Consider the following 21208-nt stretch of genomic DNA (forward strand, 5'->3'; position numbering starts at 1 on the left):
TTTTGAGTGTGAAATGGTGCATTGTACAAGTAGTCTTAAGCTTTAGGGTCTTAGTCTGGGGTTGTTCAGGCTTTTGAAACTTGGTTGGGAATTTGAACACCTTAGAAATATTTAAATGTGAAAAAGGGCGGGCTGAGTTTGGTTCTAAATTTCCAACATTTTATTTTGATGCATTTTTGAAATGAAACAAGTTCTATTGTCTAGTACTCAGAATAATTTTTTATGGACATCTAAATCATTTCAATCAAGCGTCAGACATAGGCTCGCAGTGTGTCAGAAGTTCACCATCGGTAATGTGCTGTGATAGCACAGATGTTGTCAATTTTGTGCAATGTGTCGCAATGGATGGCACCCCCACTATAATGCATAGCACAAGTGAGGCTTGCCGTGGAGCATGGAGTTGTTGATCATGGCAAATTGCCTTGAAATCATTAGCCTCGGGCTGCAGTGAAAATGGCTTTAACTATGGTAGATGACAATGTTTTGCCAAAAAATGATTTTTAAAACATTAATTTCAAAGATTTTAATCATTAACTACTAATATCTATTACTTGAGGTGGTATACTTTGGTATATGGTTGGTCGGTCTTTGAATGCTTGTTCAAATTGCTTTCCAAAATTCAATAGTATATTTTATAAAATAAATTTTCATGCTTCCATGTACTTTTATAACTCTTATCTTTGTTTGGTTGGGCTTGAAATGCTTTGAAAATTTGTTCTGTTTGGGGTCCATTCATTTGTGAAGCTTCACTTTATTAATTAGAGGTTTTCAACCTTCCCAACATATGAATGTCTATTAAATAGTTTTAATTCAATCTATCATGGTATATTCTATTTTATCCTGGTAGGGTCTTTCTTTTTCTAGCTATCTCATTAAGTCACAAGATTATATGCATGCTTCATTTAACTGTAGTTGATATTTAACCATGATCTTTTCTTTTTCTACTATAATTATTTTTTTTAATTGTAGTTGTTTTCTTTTTACCATAGTAAGGCGATTAAGATAATTAATTTCCAATTATCATGGTAGAACAAGGTTCCATGGTTAAGTTAGTGGAATAAATTAAGTGTTATTATAAGATGTTCAAGACCAAATATTACAAAATAATTGTAAAAGAATCGTTCAATTGAAAAATTATTATAATGTCTTCTTTTTTTTTTTTGGTCTTTTGAAGTATCTCAAAAGGACAACAAATAAAAGGAGAAGAAAAGCCACATATGATCAGTTTAGATGCAAAGGTAGAGTGAAAGATAAATATTCATGTTTCAAATCTTCTTGGCGTGCAATAAGAGAAAAAAAATCATATCATTATCTAAAATAGTTCAAGGAACTTTAAAGTGAATTAATGAACATCCTAAATTTTAAATTGTTGTGTAATGTGTAAATAACATGCTAGATTATAAACTCCTAAAATATGTAAGATCTTCCATCAATTTTTAAATTTCAAGCACTTAAAAATTCATTGTTAAATTGGAATAAATGGTCGTTATTTTTGAAGGTTAAAATAAGTGTTACATCAACATACAACTAGGCCTTATAATTATAAAAGTAATGGCAATTTTTTTCAATTTAATGATAAGGTTTTAAGCTCTTGAAATTTAAAAATTGATGGGAGTTTTTATATTTCAAGGGTTCAAAGTTTGAATGCTATTCATATAATAATTTAAAGTTTATGATGTTTATTAACTCTTTTAAAATTAACGGGCTATTTTGGCACGTCTTACAGGTATGTAAATTCTATATATTTTTTATTGATAAGATTCTCAAGTCTATGTTTATTATCATGGTTCACTTGGATGGCTGCTTGGTACTCAATTTTTCTATCAGATTAGAAGGCACTGTTATCTTATGGTGCGATTAATGTGACCATTTACTTTTTCTTGAATTTTAGTACATCCGCACGAGAGTAGAGGCTGGCTAATTATAGGTATGCACTAATTAAGGCATCCTGGTTTATAAAAAGTCAAATATTTTATTTGAATTTGTAATAAATATTTTAGTCTCAGAATACTAGCTTGCTTCGTGTATAAAATTTAAACATAGAATACAAAATATAAAATAAATTAATAATATAAAATAATTAATTATCATATTTCCCACGTGAAATGCTGGAAAAAAAATATTTCCTACGTGAAAGTAATAAAATACACATAAAATAATAAATTCACAATTACAGAAATATAACAGCATTAAACTAAAAGATTCCCCCTTCCCCAGGACAAACAAGACATTAACTGTTATTAATTAACAGACAAAAAAATAAAGTCAAATCTTCTTCCGATCTTGTTCTAAACTAGATTTATTTTATGTATGGTGCATGGAATATTTTAATATTTTAAAAAATAAAATAGAAACATAAAAATTTTAAAAGATGATTTATTTTTGTGTATATTGAGTTTCGTTTGTTATGTAAATTAAAATTTAAATAAAAATTATTTTTAAATTTTGTTATGCTCGCATGTTAAAAATATAATAATAAATTATTTTTAAAAAATGTGTTATTTCCTTGTAAATTAAAATTTAAGTAATACTTTTTATTTTGCAATATGTTACTCTTATATAAATTAAATAAATATAAATAATTTTGAAATAATATTTTTGCCAAGAGCTTGATGACGCTATCATTTATTCAAAACTAAGGCAAAACTGAAATATAAACAATTTGTTTAAAATGAAATGTATGTTATGATGAACCATATCCTATAGTTTTTCTGGTAAAAAATAATATACTATAATTTTTATCATAATAACATTTATAAATTACAATTATAGTCAAAAGTAAAAATAGATAAAAATTATTTTTTAATGAAAAAATGATTTTAAATTAAGCAAATAACATAATCCATATTATAGTTCTTATTGTCAAGCATATGCATACCAATGAAAAGAAAAACAATGATTAAAAGAAGTTTATGAGGTGTAGAATATAAAATAAGTTCCTATCTATCATTTTTACACTTGATCTAAATTAAATTTTTAATATTATTACATGTCTCGTTCTTATTATTTTTACTATAGATCTTATATATACCACCTACTTTTTTACTATAGGTCCCACACATTTATTTAATATGGGTCATACATGATCTTTCATATATATATTTATATATAAACTAAACAAATAAATATCACTATAGAATTTTTTTTAAAATAAATGTCAAAATTATGGTAGATTTAACTGCAGATCTACTGAACTTTACAATTATATAAGAAAATAAATTGAAAATATTTTAAAAGGAAAATCAGAAAATGGCAGCCAACTCGCAGGAAGTTATATACATAAAGCAGCGTCGCTGCAGATTGAGAACTCCGCAAGTCGAGCCGAAAATAAATCTCAATCTGCTATTCATGACTCCATATAAGCAATGGCAGATCTCACTCGTGATAAGTGTTTTGACTTATTGCATAAATTATAAGTACGACAGGTTATCACACAGGAGCCATGATTCCCATCTCATCTCTTTCTCGCTCGCGCTATTTAACCCGTCTTGATTCATTCATTTCGTCGCCTCTTTCTTGCCTCTCCCTCTTTCTCTTCTTTCTCCTCCAATCCCTAGCCCTGTCCTGTATAAATACTCCACCATAAGAGTTCCAACACGGGAAAAGCTAGAGAGAGAAAGCAGAGCGAGAAACCGCTGAAACCCTCTTTAATTATTCTCGTTCTGCTTCGAGGGCTATCGATCTGTGTTGTAAATCTCAGACAGGTGCGAGCTCGTTCTGTCGTTCTCATTTTCCATTTCTCATCAATTTTTTCCTGAATTTTCTGCTTAATATCCGGATAATAAAATATTTTTCCCGGTGAATTTTCGTTCTGTCTTGATTCTTGAATTTTTCCATGCTGATGTATTTTTCGCTTAATTCAAGGTTTTGATGCTCAAGTGTTGTTGATCTATTCTGGCCTCGATCTTTCCGGCGGACTTATTTTAGTTTTTGGGGACGCCGCCATGTCTTCGCTTAGCAGAGAACTGGTGTTTCTTATACTTCAGTTTCTAGATGAAGAAAAATTTAAGGAGTCTGTTCACAAGTATGCTGGTTTTCTACTCGTATTTTCTTAATAAAATTTTAATTTTAATTTCGCCAGACATATCTTTACGTTCTCTTGTGCTAATTGATTTTTTTTTTTATGTAAATTGTGGACGTCTGTAGGTTGGAGCAAGAGTCGGGATTTTTCTTTAACATGAGATATTTTGAGGATATGGTAACGAATGGGGAGTGGGATGAGGTTGAAAAATATTTGTCTGGTTTCACGAAGGTGGATGATAATAGATACTCCATGAAGATCTTCTTTGAGATTAGGAAGCAGAAATACCTTGAAGCTCTAGATAAGTAGGTTATGGTGATGTTTAGCCGTTGCTATTCTTAAAATTTATTTATTCATCGGGTGAGAGAATTAAGTTTTAAACAATTGTGCAGGCAAGATCGATCAAAAGCAGTGGATATTTTAGTCAAGGACTTGAAAGTGTTTGCAGCATTTAATGAGGATCTTTTCAAGGAAATCACACAACTGTTGACTTTGGATAACTTTAGGTATGGACAATATGCTTGGTACATTGTTATGGTCCTTTTTCTTCACTTACAATTACAATGGTCTTTATGAATTTACAGACATAATGAACAGCTATCTAAGTATGGAGATACAAAATCCGCTAGGGGGATAATGCTCGCAGAACTAAAGAAATTAATAGAAGCTAACCCTCTGTTTCGTGACAAGCTTCAGTTTCCTACCTTGAAAAACTCCAGGCTGCGTACTCTAATCAATCAAAGGTCCTTATAAAGATAATTCTTTTCCATGTGCATATACTCCATTTTATAATCGTTGATGTAACAATTATTATTTATTGTTGACTTGCAGTTTAAATTGGCAACATCAACTCTGTAAGAATCCAAGGCCTAACCCTGACATAAAGACCCTATTTGTAGACCATAGTTGCGGACAGCCGAATGGTGCACGGGCTCCCTCCCCTGTTACTAATCCTCTAATGGGTGCTGTTCCCAAGGCTGGAGGTTTCCCACCTCTTGGTGCTCATGGTGTAAGTAAAAGATCTGGAAACAGTTCTCCTGTGTTGCACTGGTTATTTGTGATATATAAGTATAAAATGTTGTATATCTGATACCATTTATACATCTTTTAGCCATTCCAGCCCACACCACCTGCTCTTCCAACCTCACTTGCTGGATGGATGGCTAATCCATCCCCTGTTCCACACCCATCAGCTTCTGCAGTACCAATAGGTTTGACCGCAGCGAATAATGCAGGTAATTTTACATCTAGTCATGGTTTTGCCTTCCTTAACTGACACACAGAACGGGAATTGGCTTCATCTACATGCACATTTTGTGCTGGCTTTTGTAATCTAATCGTGCATGAAAATACATTAAATTGTGTAACTGCAAAAATGATGCGAGGTTTGAAAAACTGAGAAAATCTTGAAATTGTTAGAGATCATGTGATGGTCACTTCATTTGTCACTTTATGTTTGATTACTTTCCAATCTGATTTTCTTTTGCTCTCTCTGCTTTTGGTTACGGCAACAGCTATTTTAAAGCGCCCCAGAACTCCTACTAATAACCCAGCTATGGACTATCAAACTGCGGATTCAGATCATGTATTGAAGAGGACAAGGCCTTTTGGCATATCAGATGAAGTATAAAGCATTATATCTGTTTCTCTGTCTTTCTGATTTAAGAGTGAAAATGTGAATCTCATGATCATGCATGTCAGCATTTCCCATTTTCCTTCATGTATTTGTCTTTTCAAGTGCAATATTGTTTCATGCTGGAAGCTTGTGGCATTTCAAATTGCTTGGTAGCACACCTTCTGACCTTTTAGCACGGATGTCTTTCAACTATAGAACTATGTTTACACATTAGAGAATATCCGAGTTAAAATTTTCTAATTACCTGGAAGTTTTATTTTTCCCCCCGGGCTTCACACATAACTTTTTTGGTTATTATCAAAATTGAAACGCTTTTGGGAACTTGTGAAATGTCCAATTTTGAAGAACTGAAGCTCAAAAATCTTGTTCATATGGAAGCATAAAACATTACTGAATAAAAAATAGACTGTGGTTGCTTCTCTTTCCAATATTATTTTTGTTTCCATAATTTGGTGAGTTATATTAATGCAGAGAGTAGAAATTGCTTCCATACTCTCCAGTTGGGGGATGGCAAGGATTTATAGGGTTTAAATTGGATTCAATTGGATGGAGTAGTGAGCGATGAATATATGCTTGCTTTGCCATTTACCATAAATTTTGAATTTATTTTAAAAACATAGGTATTAATTAATTCAGCTTGAAGTTTATCATTTATAGAGTTTCTGCTGAAATTAGTGTGTAACGGTTTTTGCATTTATTTATTATAGCAGGTCAATAATCTCCCAGTAAGTATGCTGTCTGTTGCATATTCTAGTCAAAGCCACGGACAGAGCTCCTATTCGTCTGATGACTTGCCCAAGAATGTTGTGATGACTCTAAGCCAAGGGTCTACAGTCAAAAGTATGGATTTCCATCCGCTTCAACAAATTCTACTTCTTGGTAAGCTGCTTTTCTCTGGACCTGCACACAGGGACTGTACTATCCCCAGTTTTTAGTTAGTTATTAATCTTTCTATATAATAACTTGTAAATTTATTTATTTGATATTTGATTTTGTTGATGGTTAGTTGGAACAAACATGGGAGATATCATGGTGTGGGACGTTGGTAGCCGTGATAGGATTGCTCTTAGAAATTTCAAAGTCTGGGAGCTTGGAGCATGCTCAATGCCTCTACAGGTGTGTCAATTGAACAAATGAACACCACATATCTGTTGATTCTGTTTGGAGTCAGCTTGTCAACTAGTGATTAATTGTTATCTGACTCTTATGTAGGCATCTCTATCCAGTGATTTCACAGCTTCAGTGAACCGTGTCATGTGGAGTCCTGATGGAACACTTTTTGGTACGCTCTAAAGATAGTTGCTGATTTCCGTGGCTCTGTTGACGTATTTGTTTTCTTGATGTATTCTGTTGATCCTATGTTTCCATCATTTGAAGGAGTTATAAGTTTGAATTTTGTCTTGTCAATATTTCAGGTGTTGCTTATTCTAAGAACATTGTGCACTTGTATTCCTATCATGGCGGAGATGATCTTAGGAACCACCTAGAGGTTGTTTGTCTACCTGTAGTCCAGCAAATATGCTTTATTTGGCAGTTGATCATTCGTCTTTTAATTAAATTTATCAATGTTCTTTAATTCTTAATTTTATCTCCTATCTACACATTAAAATCACGGAGACTCATAACTTGTGTAATTCATATATTGCTATGTACTTGTTTGCGACAGATTGAGGCTCACGTTGGGAGTGTCAATGATCTTGCTTTCTCTTATCCAAACAAGCAACTATGTGTTGTTACCTGTGGTGAAGATAGGTTCATCAAGGTTAGCTAGTCATAACATTTCATGATAAGATTGCAATGAAAATCATTTGTAAGAGTCCAAGGTTTGCAGGTGTGGGATGCAGTCACTGGTGCAAAGCAGTATACATTTGAGGGTCACGAAGCACCTGTATATTCTGTATGCCCTCATCACAAAGAAAATATTCAGGTAAACATAATCTGGCTCTTAAAATTATTTGGCTTCTCTTTTATGAAGAAGTAGAATTTTGTCTGCCACAGTTAGTTGAAGGAAGAGCATCATGAGATGGAATAAATATTTTAAATTTGAAAGTTTGTGCTTCTTACTTCTTCTGGTTGGCACATATATTGGGCTAATTTGTTCTAAGCTTTCTTTAATGATTTTTTTTCTTTTGGGATTTTTGTTTAAACTTTTAAAAATGATCAGACTTTGAAAAAAGAAGAAGCATATTTCTGATTATTTTGAGTAATTTTTGAAAAAAATAATCTAATACAGATGAGAGGGAATGTCATAATCAAACGGGCCTAGTATTTATTAAGAAAACTACTATTCTCTTGAATTATTTTTCATGTTAATATTTGATTTTCTTGATCTCTGGTTTACAAAGTCTTTTATGTATTCATTCACTTAATATGTCATGGTCTATATATTGCCTGATCCCCATTATATGGTTTTACAGTTCATCTTTTCAACTGCAACTGATGGAAAAATAAAGGCTTGGTTGTATGACAACATGGGTTCTAGGGTTGACTATGATGCACCGGGCCATTCATCTACCGCAATGGCATATAGTGCTGATGGAACAAGGTTCAGACATAAACCATACCTTTGCTTGTTTGTAACTTTTAGCTGATGCATGATTTTTTGTGTGACTATTTGTTGTGACCTATGTGTTGTTCTTAGGCTGTTTTCATGTGGTACAAACAAAGAAGGGGAATCATTTTTAGTGGAATGGAATGAAAGTGAAGGAGCTGTAAAGCGTACCTACCATGGTCTTGGGAAAAGATCTGCTGGTGTTGTGCAATTTGATACCACTAAGAATCGGTTCTTAGCTGCTGGTGATGAGTTTATGATTAAATTCTGGGACATGGACAGTACAAACGTGTTGACAACTGTAGATGCAGAGGGCGGATTACAGGTTATTGTTGGACTGTCATTGTCTTTTGTTGACCTTGTTATTCCTTCTCTGCAAAGTAACACATGGCTTTTGCTTTTGGAACTTGCAGCCTTCTCCTTGTATTAGATTTAACAAGGAAGGAATATTATTGGCTGTCTCCACAAATGACAATGGAATCAAAATTTTAGCAAATACAGATGGAATCAGGCTACTTCGGACGGTGGAGAATCGTACATTTGATGCTTCTAGAGTAGCTACTGCATCCGTTGTGAAGGTAAGGTGGTTCAGCTTTAGATATTTTACTCCAAATACTTTTTCTGAATCCATCTTGTTTATTCAGGCTCAGGCACCTCCAATTGGCACCTTTGCTTCTAATAATGTAACTGTGGGAACAAGCCTTGCGGATAGAGCTCCTCCAGTGGCGGCCATTGTTGGACTTGTGAGTTTTTTTTCTCATTGATGTGGTTAATCTGTGCATGATTTTGGACTTCATTTATATCATTTTCTAGTTTTTTTATTGACCCAATATTTAATTGTTGTATCTGTAGAATAATGATCCAAGAAGTTTAGCCGATGTAAAACCCAGAATTGCTGATGAAGCTGTTGATAAATCTAGGATCTGGAAACTGACAGAAATTACTGAACTATCGCAATGCCGTGCACTGAAGCTTCCTGACAATTTATCCCCTTCGAGGGTGAGATCTGCTTCTAAAATTGGATTGGTCTTTTATTTTCTCCTGGCATGTGATGCAGATAATGTCACATACAAATTTGCTTTAATGCATGTCAAAGACAAATGTAGATCACTCCGCAAGCCAAGCTTGTAAAAGCAACATAGTCAATATACATTTAAAGGAAATAAAATTGTGGGCTTTAGCAGTCTCTGACTCTTTGCTGGATTCTTATTCCTTTACCCTACTTACAGTTTGTCTTAGGTAACATCAAATATTGTTTCAGGTTTCTAGATTAATTTATACAAATCAAGGGGTTGCCATTCTGGCATTAGCAGCAAATGCAGTTCACAAGCTTTGGAAATGGCAGAAAAATGATCGGAATGTTACAGGGAAGGTAATGATGCTTCTGCGATGCTTGGATTTCCATTTCATCATTTCTTGAACTGTTTTACCAGTGTAGAGTCCCAGAAGATTTTAAATGACAAGAACACATATGCAACAGGCCACTACAGCAGTTGCACCTCAACTGTGGCAACCATCCAGTGGAATATTGATGACTAATGATAAAAGTGATACGAACCCAGAGGAAGCTGTCTCATGTTTTGCACTCTCAAAGAATGACTCATATGTTATGTCAGCTTCAGGGGGAAAAATTTCCCTTTTCAATATGATGACATTTAGGGTAAACAGCTTGCTTTCCGTTTGTTTGTTTTTTTTTTCTTTATATGAACTGAATTTAAAGAATTATTTGATATTTAGTAGTTGTTCTTGTAGCTAATTCAATGCTAGCACCTAATTAGTCCCGGAAAAGGGGACAAAAAAATTACTATAATAGTATGCCTAAGCTTGAAATGACAGAGTAATGAAGTTGCGATGTAGACAACTAGGATTCAGGGTCAGTCTAGCGAACCACGTTCCCTTCATCCCTCTTTTTCCCCTTTCTCAAGAAAGATGTGGGTCCTTCCTTGATGTTGGTAAAGGAGAGAAACTGAACAAAGTGAGCATGCTTGTTAAGATTTTATGTTTATTTATTTATTTTTAATTTTTCACTGATCCTTTCCTCTCTCTTCATTGAGCGTTTGTTAAAGGTCAAGGAGGACTGACACTATCAAGAACTTGAAAGGGTTACTATTGTTTTATGATGTTCCTCTGCCACTCATTTCTTTCTCTTTTTTGGTGGCTTTAAAATCCATGGATATTGTTTTACTTGAAAACAAACCATGGATGTTGGCTCCCTCTGGCCCTGCAGCTCTCTCTCTCATGTCACTTTTCGTCCAGCTTAAAATGTTATTTTGGTTCTCTCTGCTTTCTATTGTATTCATCAGTTGCTTTGCTGAGGTTAAACTCAATGAGACCTCAAACCATGTTTTTTGTTGACGTACTTTACTCTAAAATAAACGTGTCACTGTTTTTGTTACACTTACATTGTGTGATTATATCTATTTGTTTCCTGACTGCAGACAATGACGACTTTCATGCCACCGCCCCCAGCTGCTACGTTTCTTGCATTTCATCCTCAAGACAACAATATTATTGCCATTGGCATGGAGGATTCTTCTATACAAATTTACAATGTTCGGGTAGATGAGGTATTACTCTAATTAGTTGAGTTTGATAAAACTATCAGATTAAGGAACTTCTGAGTTTACCGTTGCTTTTCATTCTTCATCCAAGGTCAAAACCAAGTTAAAAGGTCATCAGAAGAGAATCACTGGTCTTGCTTTTTCTCACATTCTAAATGTGCTTGTATCATCTGGAGCTGACTCCCAGGTAATGAATTTTACTCTATTACTATGGACGTTGAATTGCCAAAATGCTGGTTCCTGGTTATCAGTCGTTACTGCAGCTGTTTAAAGATGTTTAAAGCTCAAGTAGAGTTTCTCGTTAGGCTTTTGTTCTGTTTGGGCAATGTATGTGGGAGTGTGTTTCTAATGTTCCCAGCTTCCTTTTCTGCTGTATTGTAACCAGTAATCATCTGCATTTTTTAAATGATGCATTTGGATCAGTTAGAGGACATCTGTGGCGGGTGAATGGTTTCTTTTGATGAGTGCTATTAGAAAGATAATTTTGAAAATCACTGTATTGTGTAGAAATCCAATTTGTTCTTAGTTTTTGGTTGAATGTGTCCGCAGTTGTGCGTTTGGAGCACAGATGTATGGGAAAAGCAGGCGAGTAAATTTCTGCAGATGCCTAGTGGTCGAGCGCCAGCACCTCTTGGTGATACTCGCGTCCAATTTCATATAGATCAGACACATTTGCTGGTTGTACATGAAACCCAAATAGCTATACTGGAGGCACCTAAGTTGGAATGCTTAAAGCAGGTGTGCTTCTGATTACATGCATTTAGTTTTAACAAGTTAAATCTCCTAAATTTGACTTGATGGAGTGGATTAAGTTTATTTATTGCTACCTTCATTGGTTTTCTGCATTTCGAGGTGATGTCCCTTGCAAGCCTACTTATTCTGGAATTTTGTTGTTATCTGATCAGTGGGCTCCGCGAGAAGCCAGTGGTCCAATCACGCATGCTACATATTCATGTGACGGTCAATCAATATATGTAAGCTTTGAAGATGGAAGTGTTGGCGTTCTCACTGCTTCAACCCTCAGATTACGTTGCAGAATAAATCAAACTGCATATCTCCATCCGAATCCAAGGTGCCTTCTGTAATCAAGTGTAATGAAAGATCTTGGTATTATTTTCCTACTCATATCTAATGGTTCTTTTTTCAGCTTGAGAGTGCATCCTCTTGTTATTGCGGCACATCCCTCCGAACCCAGTCAGTTTGCATTAGGACTTACAGATGGTGGAGTATATGTTCTTGAACCTCTAGAGTCAGAAGGAAGGTGGGGCTCTCCACCCCCGACAGAGAACGGCGCTGGTCCAAGCACCACTTCAGGAGCCACTGTATCAGAGCAACCTCAAAGGTGACTCTGTATCTTGTAGTCTTTCTCCAAGGACCTTGAGTGTATGTACTGGATTGTGATCCCGCTCCCTTGTGCAAAGGGGAAGCTGCGGAATTTAGGTGTCGTTAGCTTTAGGATATGCCAGATCGAAACTATCACCTTCTTAGTGGCTTCCTAACCAATTTGTATTTCCATGAAATTTTCAGATTTTTTTTTTCCTCTTTTCATTTAGGACTACTACCTAAGTCTGCTTATGTAGGGTTAAATCTAAAAGGGGTGCTGGAGAGAGAGGAGGGTTAAGGTCTGCTTTTTCCTTTTCCCTTTTGGTTGGGCCTGTTTTGTTTTGTTTTTTTGTTTTTGTTTTTTGGTATATATTGATCTAGTCATTATAATTAATTTTTTACCCAGCTAAAGCTAGATACTCTGACATGCAGTTCTGTTCTGTTATTTACCTTATTTGCTATGATTCTTTTAGATCCATCAATCGTAGAGTTTACTATCCTACTTACTCCTCGTCGTCATATTATTAAGAGGCATTGAGGTTACCCTGATTCGCGTGTTAAAGTTATTTAGATTGCACTGCTTATATATAATGATCACTATCAAGTTCCTTGTTCATTTTGATCATGGACCTACATCCTAGTTTAATTGACCTTGTTCATTTTGAACGCCTGACACGCGACTGGTGAAAGCATTTTATTTTTCAGTTGCCCAAAATAGCATTTGATGAGTGATGGGAATGGTCAGGTTCAGATATTCTCTTCATCCCCGCTTTCTCCTTTTCTTCTCCAAATCCCATCTCCACTTTCAGAAAAGAAAAGAAAAGGAAAGAATGATTTATATTTATTTGTTTTATGAAATAGTTATTATAATATTATGTTAAATAAATAAATAAATTTAAATCATTAAAAATTAATCTGCATAGTTTGTCGCTGCAATAGAATAAAGATTTTTTTTTTAATTATAGCATGCAGCTGTGAAGATTAAATTTTAACAATTTAAATATGATATTATGATAATTGTTTTATAAAACAATTAAATCTAAATCATTCATTTTATTAATTGAGGGTGGAGATGAGAGACAAAAAGAGTGAGAGAGAGAGTGATGAGAAGAGGATCTGGACCGGGAATGATCAAGATGTAATTATTACTTATCATGGACAATTGACAATTGGGAACCTTCTAGGACTTTTTAACTAGACTCGTATGAGATTTTAAAATTTTCAACTGAAATTTGATCATGGTTAAGTCGATCTACTTAATTGCCATTATTCTTCTTTCAAGATTTCGTTTCCGAAAAGGATGGATCACTGGAAGCGCTTTGCATTATACTACGCTAAGGGATTTCAAACGTGTTTGAATCCGTGGGCGAGAGTAACACCTTTAACCACGACCCATGTTTGCTTTGTTGGATTTGAGATGGATTGTATTATTCATAATTTGTAAGTAGTTTTTCTTGCAGCATGTTTTACATTACATGTCGAATAAATGTTTGGACGCTTTTAAAAACGCGGTCAACGCTTTTGAAACCAAACTCGATAATTCAACTCTAATAAATCAATACTGGTACACTAAATTTTATCAAATTTATCTACTACAGCTTGCAATTTATATTATTAACTATGGTGATTGTATTTGTGCCCTACCGGTTATTAAACATTTAACATTGCAAAATCATAAAGAAACGGCAACAAGGAAACAAAAATAGGAAGAATTATTCAAAGAATGTACAACAATAATTAAATAACCTCATGCTTCCAAGGTTATTATTATTCTAAGATTATGACCTCTTCAAGTTGTATAAATTATTTAATTATTTTAAATGTCTATTGTAAAGTAGTATTTTACCGGACTGAATAATGAATTGAAAAGATAAGTAAATTACAGGTCTCATGGTTCAATCACTTATATTGATAGTTGAACCAATCATATAATAATTAAATAAAAAATAATGTTTGTACCCACACATGTTAAAAAATAGGTCAAAATGATTCAATCACTCTGCATTTCAAGCTTTTACTTTGGGTTTTCAAGAACTGTTCGGGTCAAAGTTGCCCAACACAGATCAATCGCTAGAACGGGCCAAATGGTTGAACTAAGCTGTTTTCTTTTTCAACTGATGGTTCAACTGGTTTGATCATCCAGGTCTTGAAATAGTATTGTAAAGAATACAAGACAATAGGATGCACATTACTTTTAGAGACTAATTATACTATAAATTTACTTTGTGCTCTCTTCGTGTCTAATTGTAAATTTTAATTTTTAATTTTACCACATCTCTAATTATAAGTCTCATTACAAAGTTTTGTGTAATTAACATATTTTTTAGGAAAAATTAGTTATTTGATTCTTGTAGTCTTGATTTAATTATAACCCAATCCCTCAACTTTTACTCGTTATAACTTAGTCCCTAAAGTTTTCACTTAATTATAAATCAATTCCTAAATTTTACCTCTTATAATTTAGTCCCTAAAGTTTCAACCTCTTAAATATTGGTCCCTATATTTTAAGAAATAAAATTATAAAGATTAAAATATTTTAAAATTTGAAAACCCTTTTAATCTTTATAAATATTATGAATATTAAAAGTTTAAATATTTTAAATTTTTACAATGTTATTTTTTAAAATATAGGGATTATTATTTAAAAGGTTGAAACTTTAGGGATTAAATTGTAAGAAGTAAAGCTCAAAAATTAGTTTATAATCAAGTCAAAACTTTAGGGATTAGGTTATAATGAGTCAAAATTAAGGAACTGAGTTACAACTAGGTCAAAATTATAAGGATCAAATGATTAATTTTTCTTATTTTTTAAAACTAGAGAATTTTTTTTATAAATCAACTAAATTTTAACTTTAATATTTTCTTAATATTTGTGTTTAGGTAAATTAGGATAAGGATTTATAACTGAGGTAGGGGGAGTGAGGAACATAGTTGTGTTTTCTGATTTATACCATTTTCATGTTTCTATCTGACAAAATTGTGTTAACTAATTTATAAACTTAGACTAGATGCAAACTTAATTAAACTTATTAAATTTGTGATTTTTTTTTTGAGTTGGGTGAATTAAGTATATATTATGAAGAATTTAGTTCATAAAAATTATAAAATCTGATTCAAGTAAAAAAACTTAAAATGCAAAAATTAATATTAATAAAAAAATCAAAAATAAGTTTCTTTATTTTAAAATTTTTATATCTTGTATATGATAATTTATCAATATAAATGAGTTTAATTTTAATTATTTATATTTTTAATATATTTAAATTAAATTATAATTATATTTTAATAATTATTTATTAATCCAGATAAACTTATAATTTGAATTTGCGGAGTTTACGTTTATTTTACAAATTTAATTAAATTTGCGAGTTTAATAACTTAGTGAGGAATAAAGGACGATGATGATCATTAAAAAGACAGTGACCGTGACGCGTGGAAAATGTCCATCACGGGGACAGGCAAAACGACTGCGTTTTTTTGGGGAATAACGGAGGCAGAGCAATAAATATCTTAAGGAGGAAGATTATTGCCCGTGGATTACGCGGTTTCGCAGCCAGTGCCAGCTTTTTGTTCTTTTGATCACTCTCACGCACACACCACTTCCAGCCTCGCATGTCCCGAGTGACAGACGCACGCTGCTTCCACCGCTCTGCATTTCTTCTTCTTCTCCTCACTTCTCTACGCCTAGCCTTCTCTTCTCCGATCGTGATCCACCTCATTTGATCTTCTATCACCTCCTCAGTTCTGATCCTCCGCCGCTTTTTCCAGAATTTTCTTATTCAAGGTAATCCTAATTTTCACCGCCAAGACTGCTTTTTTTGATCCCAATTCCCAACCATTTGTCGAAGACAAGCGAATTTGGTATATCTGGTTGTTGTTCGCTCAATCGCAAATGGCATCGAGCACGATCCGTAAGGCGATTGGCGTTGTGAAAGACCAGACTAGCATTAGCATAGCAAAAGTCGCTGGGAATTTAGCTCCTGACCTTGAAGTCTTGGTAGTCAAAGCCACGAGCCATGAGGAAGTCCCAGCTGATGATAAATATATTAGAGAGATTTTGAATCTTACTTCGTATTCCAGGGGTTACGTTACTGCTTGCGTGATCACTATATCGAAGAGGCTCGGAAAGACGCGCGATTGGATCGTGGCTCTCAAGGCTCTAATGCTTGTTCATAGGCTTTTGGCTGATGGGCATCCTTTGTTTGAAGAGGAGATTGTGTATTCCACTCGGAGAGGCATGAGGATTTTGAATATGTCTGATTTCCGAGACGAAGCGCATTCCCATTCTTGGGATCACGCGGGTTTCGTGAGGCTGTATGCCATGTATCTTGATGAGAAGGTTGAGTTTGTGGTGTATCAGAAGAATCTGAAAGGCGTTGAATCAGCTGAAGGTAAATTTGCGGAGAGGGATGATAGCTGGGGGCCATCTCGACGTGGGTATGGTGAATACAAGGATGATTTTAATCCTGGAATGGGTAGGAGGACGAGGTCATATGATGACGTGAATGAAGCAATTGAGAAAGATCAGATCAAGAGTGTGATAACTCCTGTGAGAGAAATGAAACCTGAGAGAATTTTGGACAGATTGACCCATTTGCTTCGGATTCTTGATCGTGTATTGGGTTGTAGGCCAAGTGGTGCTGCGAAGAGTAGCAGGCTAATTCTCGTCGCTGTTCACCAGATTGTAAGGGAAAGCTTCAAGCTATACGTAGAGATATGTGAGGTATTGGGTGTGTTGCTGGATCGATTCACAGAGATGGAATATGCATATTGCGTAAAGGCCTTTGATTGTTATGTCAGTGCGGCGAAGATGATTGATGAACTTGTGGATTTCTATAATTGGTGTAAAGATATAGGCATTGCGAGGTCATCAGAGTACCCTGAAGTTCAGAGGATAACTGATAAGCTTCTTGGAACACTTGAAGGTTTTCTGAAGGAAATGACTAAAAGGCCAAAAAGTCCTGAGAAGAAAATAGAAGTGAAGGAAGCTGTCAAAGAACCAGAAACAGACATAAATGAGGTGAAGGCTCTTCCTGCGCCGGAGAATTTTACACCTCCACCCACTCTGGCAAACCAACCTAAGACTCCTCCTCCTCCTCAACAAGTGACAAATGATTTAGTGGATCTAAGGGATGAAGGCAATTCAGCTGATGAACAAGGCAATAGACTAGCTCTGGCATTGTTCTCTGGAGCCCCAACTGTAAAGACAGAAGGTTCCTGGGAAGCATTTCCTTCAGATAATGGAGGATCTGAAGTGACTTCAGCATGGCAAACACCGGCAGCCGAACTGGGCAAAGCAGATTGGGAATTGGCACTAGTAGAATCCAGTAGCAATTTGTCCAGGCAAAAGGCAGATTTAGCAGGAGGTTTTGATTCACTAATACTGAATGGCATGTATGATCAAGGTGCCGTGAGGCAACATGCAAGCACATCTCAAATAAGTGGTGGGAGTGCAAGCAGTGTGGCACTCCCTGGCAAGAGTGCCACCCCAGTGCTGGCTCTGCCGGCACCGGATGGCACAGTTCAGGTGGTGGGGCCACAGGACCCATTTGCGGCATCCCTTTCTGTGCCACCACCTTCTTATGTCCAAATGGCAGAAATGGGGAGAAAACAGCAGATGCTTGTGCAGGAACAGCAGATATGGCAGCGATATGGGATGAATGGAATGCAAGGCCAAGTGGGTTTGGCCAAGATTGCTGCTTCTGGTGCTCAACCAATGATGATGCCTCAGCCTTATGGAATGCCTCAATACAGTGCCATGGGGCAACCAGGAGGGTACTATTATGCACCATTTTGATTTTCCATGGTGCAACACTCTGTTTTTCAAGGGCTGTTTTTTTGCTGGACAAGGTAAAAACAAAAACAAAAAGGCCGAAGTTGTTTACTTTTCTCACTCTGATTTTGTCCATGTCGATTTATTTGACAGGTCCTTTTTTCAGACTTTGTGAGAGCTATATATATATATATATATATATATAAAGGAATCCATGTGATGGGCTTTTCTTTGTGCCTAGTATTTTTGACACAATTGTATCTATCCTCATCTCACTTTGCTTTGAAAATACGGTGAACACTGAGTGGATAGATTCTGATATGATACTGGCAAATCTCAAAACAAATCAAATGCATTACGGGAGTCGGTCTCTTCGTTTGTAAGGAATGACAACTCATTTTATAGAGCTGAACAAAAGTTGCTGTAGAGTTTCACAATTTTTTATTTAAAAACATACATTTATATTGTTCGATTTTATTTTAATATATGAAAAAAATGTTTCAAATAATATTAATTATTTTATTATTAAATAAAATATCTATAATCAAAATTAATGTAATTATAGTTTATGTATTTTAATGGTTAAATCTCTTGGCGTTGGTTTGGAATTCTCAAAATTAAAAATTCACGAAGTGTCTCTTGAATGATGAATAGAGAAAAATATGAAAAGAAACATTGTGTAAATAATCTCGCTTTATCATATTTTCTTAACTTCAAAGGTATTCTTGCCCAATCCTGATGGCATCAGACGAATTGACCTCATTCTAAATTTGCAATACACCCTGCTTATCTTGATTTTTCTCTCATTTTAAAAATTTATGTAAATTTGTCCATAAAAACTGGTTCAATCGATAAAGATTTGGCTTATATTTTATAAGATCGTGAGTTTAAATTTTATTATTAATTTAACATGTTCAAGCTCTGATAAATTTTAGTTTTTTAGGGCCCAATTTATCTAATTTTTTATAATTAAAAAAGGCAAAGTAAATCTGACATTGTGTTCATCAATCACCACAAAAAAATAACATGGGTAACTACTGTGTCTAGATTTGCTAAATAGTGTGTTGTGGCAAAAGAAATTTTAGAACAGAAGAATGACAGCTACTTTGATTTCTTGAATATATAAAAAAAATTAATCATTTAATATTTATAATTTTAACTCAGTTGTAACTTAATTTTTTAATTTTAACTCATTACAAAATCTTTAAAATTTTGATTTGATTATAAATTAGTTTTTAAATTTTATCTTTTATAATTTAGTTCCTAAAGCTTCAATCTCTTAAATATTGCTTCCTATATTTTAAAAAATAAAATTATAAAGATTAAAAATATTTTAAATTTTTAATATTTATAATATTTATAAATATTAAAAGATTCTAATAATTTAAAATATCAGTAAGAAATTTTAAAATATTTTTAATTTTTATAATTTTATTTAAAATATAGAGACTAATATTTAAGAGGTTGAAACCTCAAGAATTAAATTGCAAGAAGTAAAATTTAGAGACTAATTTACAATCGAATCAAAACTTTAGAAATTGAGTTATAATGATTCAAAATAGAGGGATTGAATTACAACTAAATTAGAGATATAAGGATCAAATGATTATTTTTTACAAAAAATAATCAGTTCATATAGTTTAAGAAAGTTGATTAAGTGATAATTATGTTTGAAATAAAAAATGAACTAAATTATCCTTATCATTAATCAAATAAATTTGGACAGTTAAATTATCCTTGTAATTAATAAAATAAATTTGTCTCGTAAAAAGAAATTTTAATTTTATGAGGAACAATTTGAAAAAAATATATGATAAATACTTCTTGAAATTTATAATTTTTTTATCAATAAAAACAAAGAGATACATAATTTCTCTTATATTTAAAAATGGAGGGAGTTAGCTTCAAAAGATTAAAAATTAAATTAATAATAATTAGGTCTTGATACAATTAACTAAAAAATAAGTTATAAATATTGATTCACATAGTTATAAATATAAATCTTAATTATAATTTAAGAGTTGCATTTAAATGCATCGCACAACCTCACCACACCCAATATAATTTTTTCCCCTTTGACTGCTATGGGATTTCATCTTGGAGCCTCTTGCATTAAGGGAAAGGATCATGCCAATTGGGGTACAAGCTCTTTTAAACTTTATTATCTCTTTATTATTATCAACGAATTTCATTTATTAAACAACCAAACAAATCATGATGCCTAAAACGGAGTTCACATGTGACCTTGGATTTTTTGTTTTTTTGTTTTTAATCTAAAACATCTCATTGAAAGCTCAACTAGAGAAGTATAGAAACATACAAATAAACAAGCCAGAAAACAACAAAACTAGCAAAGAAACGAGAAAGGCAAACAAACATTATAAAAGATTAGATATTGTAAACTTTAGTGTGCATTAGAATATATGGAAAAAAAAAAATTAGAAGTTTAGATTAGACTGGATATTAGAAGAATAATTTGGTCATCACAAACATCCTAAGATCCTATGCCCAAACCAAACCGTCTAATTCCAAAAGCCATTTGCGAATAAAGTGATAGATATCGTTCAGAAACGGAATATGATTTCCAAGTCCAATCAATGATGATCACTATGGCATTTTCAGCCTCATCCATCCATACCTACCAGCCCCTTTCACTGTTGTCATCATCATCGCCATCACCATAGCCATCATTGTAAATATATGTTATCCCATTAATCTTGATCCTCTTTATAAGCCATTTGCCTCAGCATCCGTCAGAGTCGCAGTATCAGTCATTCAATAAATATTCAATCTCATATTTGTCACATTATTTTATGTAAAAATAATTTCACTAAATTAATTTTTTATTTTATTTTTTATTTTCAAAACTTATTCTAAAAAATCAACTTACAGATTTTTACAAAAACACTTATAGTTTGACTTATTCAAACTCTAACTTGATTAATTTAATAAAAATTTGTTTTAAAAAATTTACCAAATAAGTTAGACTATAAACAGATACTTTCTGGCTTAAATTCTAACATGATTTATTTAATAAAAATTTATTTAGAAAAATCTACAAAGTAAGTCAGACTATAGGCAAGTATCATGATCTGACTTATTCAAATTCTAACGTGATCTATTTAATAAAAATTTATTTAAAAAATGAGAGAAAATTTTAGAACAAGTTAAAAGAATTATTTTTTAAAATAAAATTATTTTTACATGAGATGATGTGATAAAATATGAAACATTAAATATTTATTGAACGGCTGATATTAGGACATCGAGGGAAATGGCTTTTGAGAGAATCTGGATCCATTATTCTATACCCTGAACATAATTATGTTGAGAGTAATAAAAA

General features: G+C 33.4%; 2 protein-coding genes across 3 annotated transcripts; both read left to right on the top strand.

The window, feature by feature from the left end:
* Nucleotides 1-3511: 3511 nt before the first annotated feature.
* On the top strand, nucleotides 3512-12553 carry LOC129320228 (topless-related protein 4-like). Of its 2 annotated transcripts, none has more exons than XM_054965549.1 (26): nucleotides 3512-3704; nucleotides 3865-4024; nucleotides 4147-4326; nucleotides 4414-4527; nucleotides 4606-4764; nucleotides 4853-5030; nucleotides 5133-5256; nucleotides 5536-5645; nucleotides 6368-6536; nucleotides 6664-6773; nucleotides 6870-6939; nucleotides 7073-7146; nucleotides 7324-7419; nucleotides 7489-7584; nucleotides 8075-8202; nucleotides 8299-8533; nucleotides 8622-8786; nucleotides 8853-8951; nucleotides 9061-9207; nucleotides 9470-9580; nucleotides 9689-9868; nucleotides 10647-10775; nucleotides 10861-10956; nucleotides 11319-11507; nucleotides 11675-11841; nucleotides 11917-12553. In XM_054965549.1, the coding sequence occupies exons 2-26, from the start codon at nucleotides 3945-3947 to the stop codon at nucleotides 12113-12115; spliced, it is 3405 nt and encodes a 1134-aa protein (XP_054821524.1). In that variant the 5' UTR covers nucleotides 3512-3704; nucleotides 3865-3944; the 3' UTR covers nucleotides 12116-12553. The 2 variants fall into 2 exon arrangements, with proteins under 2 accessions (XP_054821524.1, XP_054821523.1); XM_054965548.1 differs by having other exon boundaries at nucleotides 3513-3704; nucleotides 6365-6536.
* A 3085-nt stretch (nucleotides 12554-15638) lies between these two features.
* On the top strand, nucleotides 15639-18293 carry LOC129319183 (probable clathrin assembly protein At4g32285). The gene has a single exon (XM_054964173.1). It carries the CDS (start codon nucleotides 15985-15987, stop codon nucleotides 17887-17889), a length of 1905 nt encoding a protein of 634 aa, XP_054820148.1. The 5' UTR covers nucleotides 15639-15984; the 3' UTR covers nucleotides 17890-18293.
* The last annotated feature ends 2915 nt before the right edge of the window (nucleotides 18294-21208 follow it).

This window comes from Prosopis cineraria, unplaced genomic scaffold, assembly GCF_029017545.1.
Source record: "Prosopis cineraria cultivar Desert tree isolate PC_DT_omini unplaced genomic scaffold, ASM2901754v1 PC9, whole genome shotgun sequence".
Classification (NCBI taxonomy): Eukaryota; Viridiplantae; Streptophyta; class Magnoliopsida; order Fabales; family Fabaceae; genus Prosopis; species Prosopis cineraria.

Excerpts from the sequence above, each read along its gene's own strand:
- LOC129320228 (XM_054965548.1), top strand. The coding sequence starts at position 3,945 with ATGTCTTCGCTTAGCAGAGAACTGGTGTTTCTTATACTTCAGTTTCTA. Across the intron at positions 6,537-6,663 it reads TCAACAAATTCTACTTCTTG|TTGGAACAAACATGGGAGAT; the intron begins GTAAGCTGCTTT and ends GTTGATGGTTAG. Across the intron at positions 9,869-10,646 it reads TCAATATGATGACATTTAGG|ACAATGACGACTTTCATGCC; the intron begins GTAAACAGCTTG and ends TCCTGACTGCAG.
- LOC129319183 (XM_054964173.1), top strand. The coding sequence starts at position 15,985 with ATGGCATCGAGCACGATCCGTAAGGCGATTGGCGTTGTGAAAGACCAG.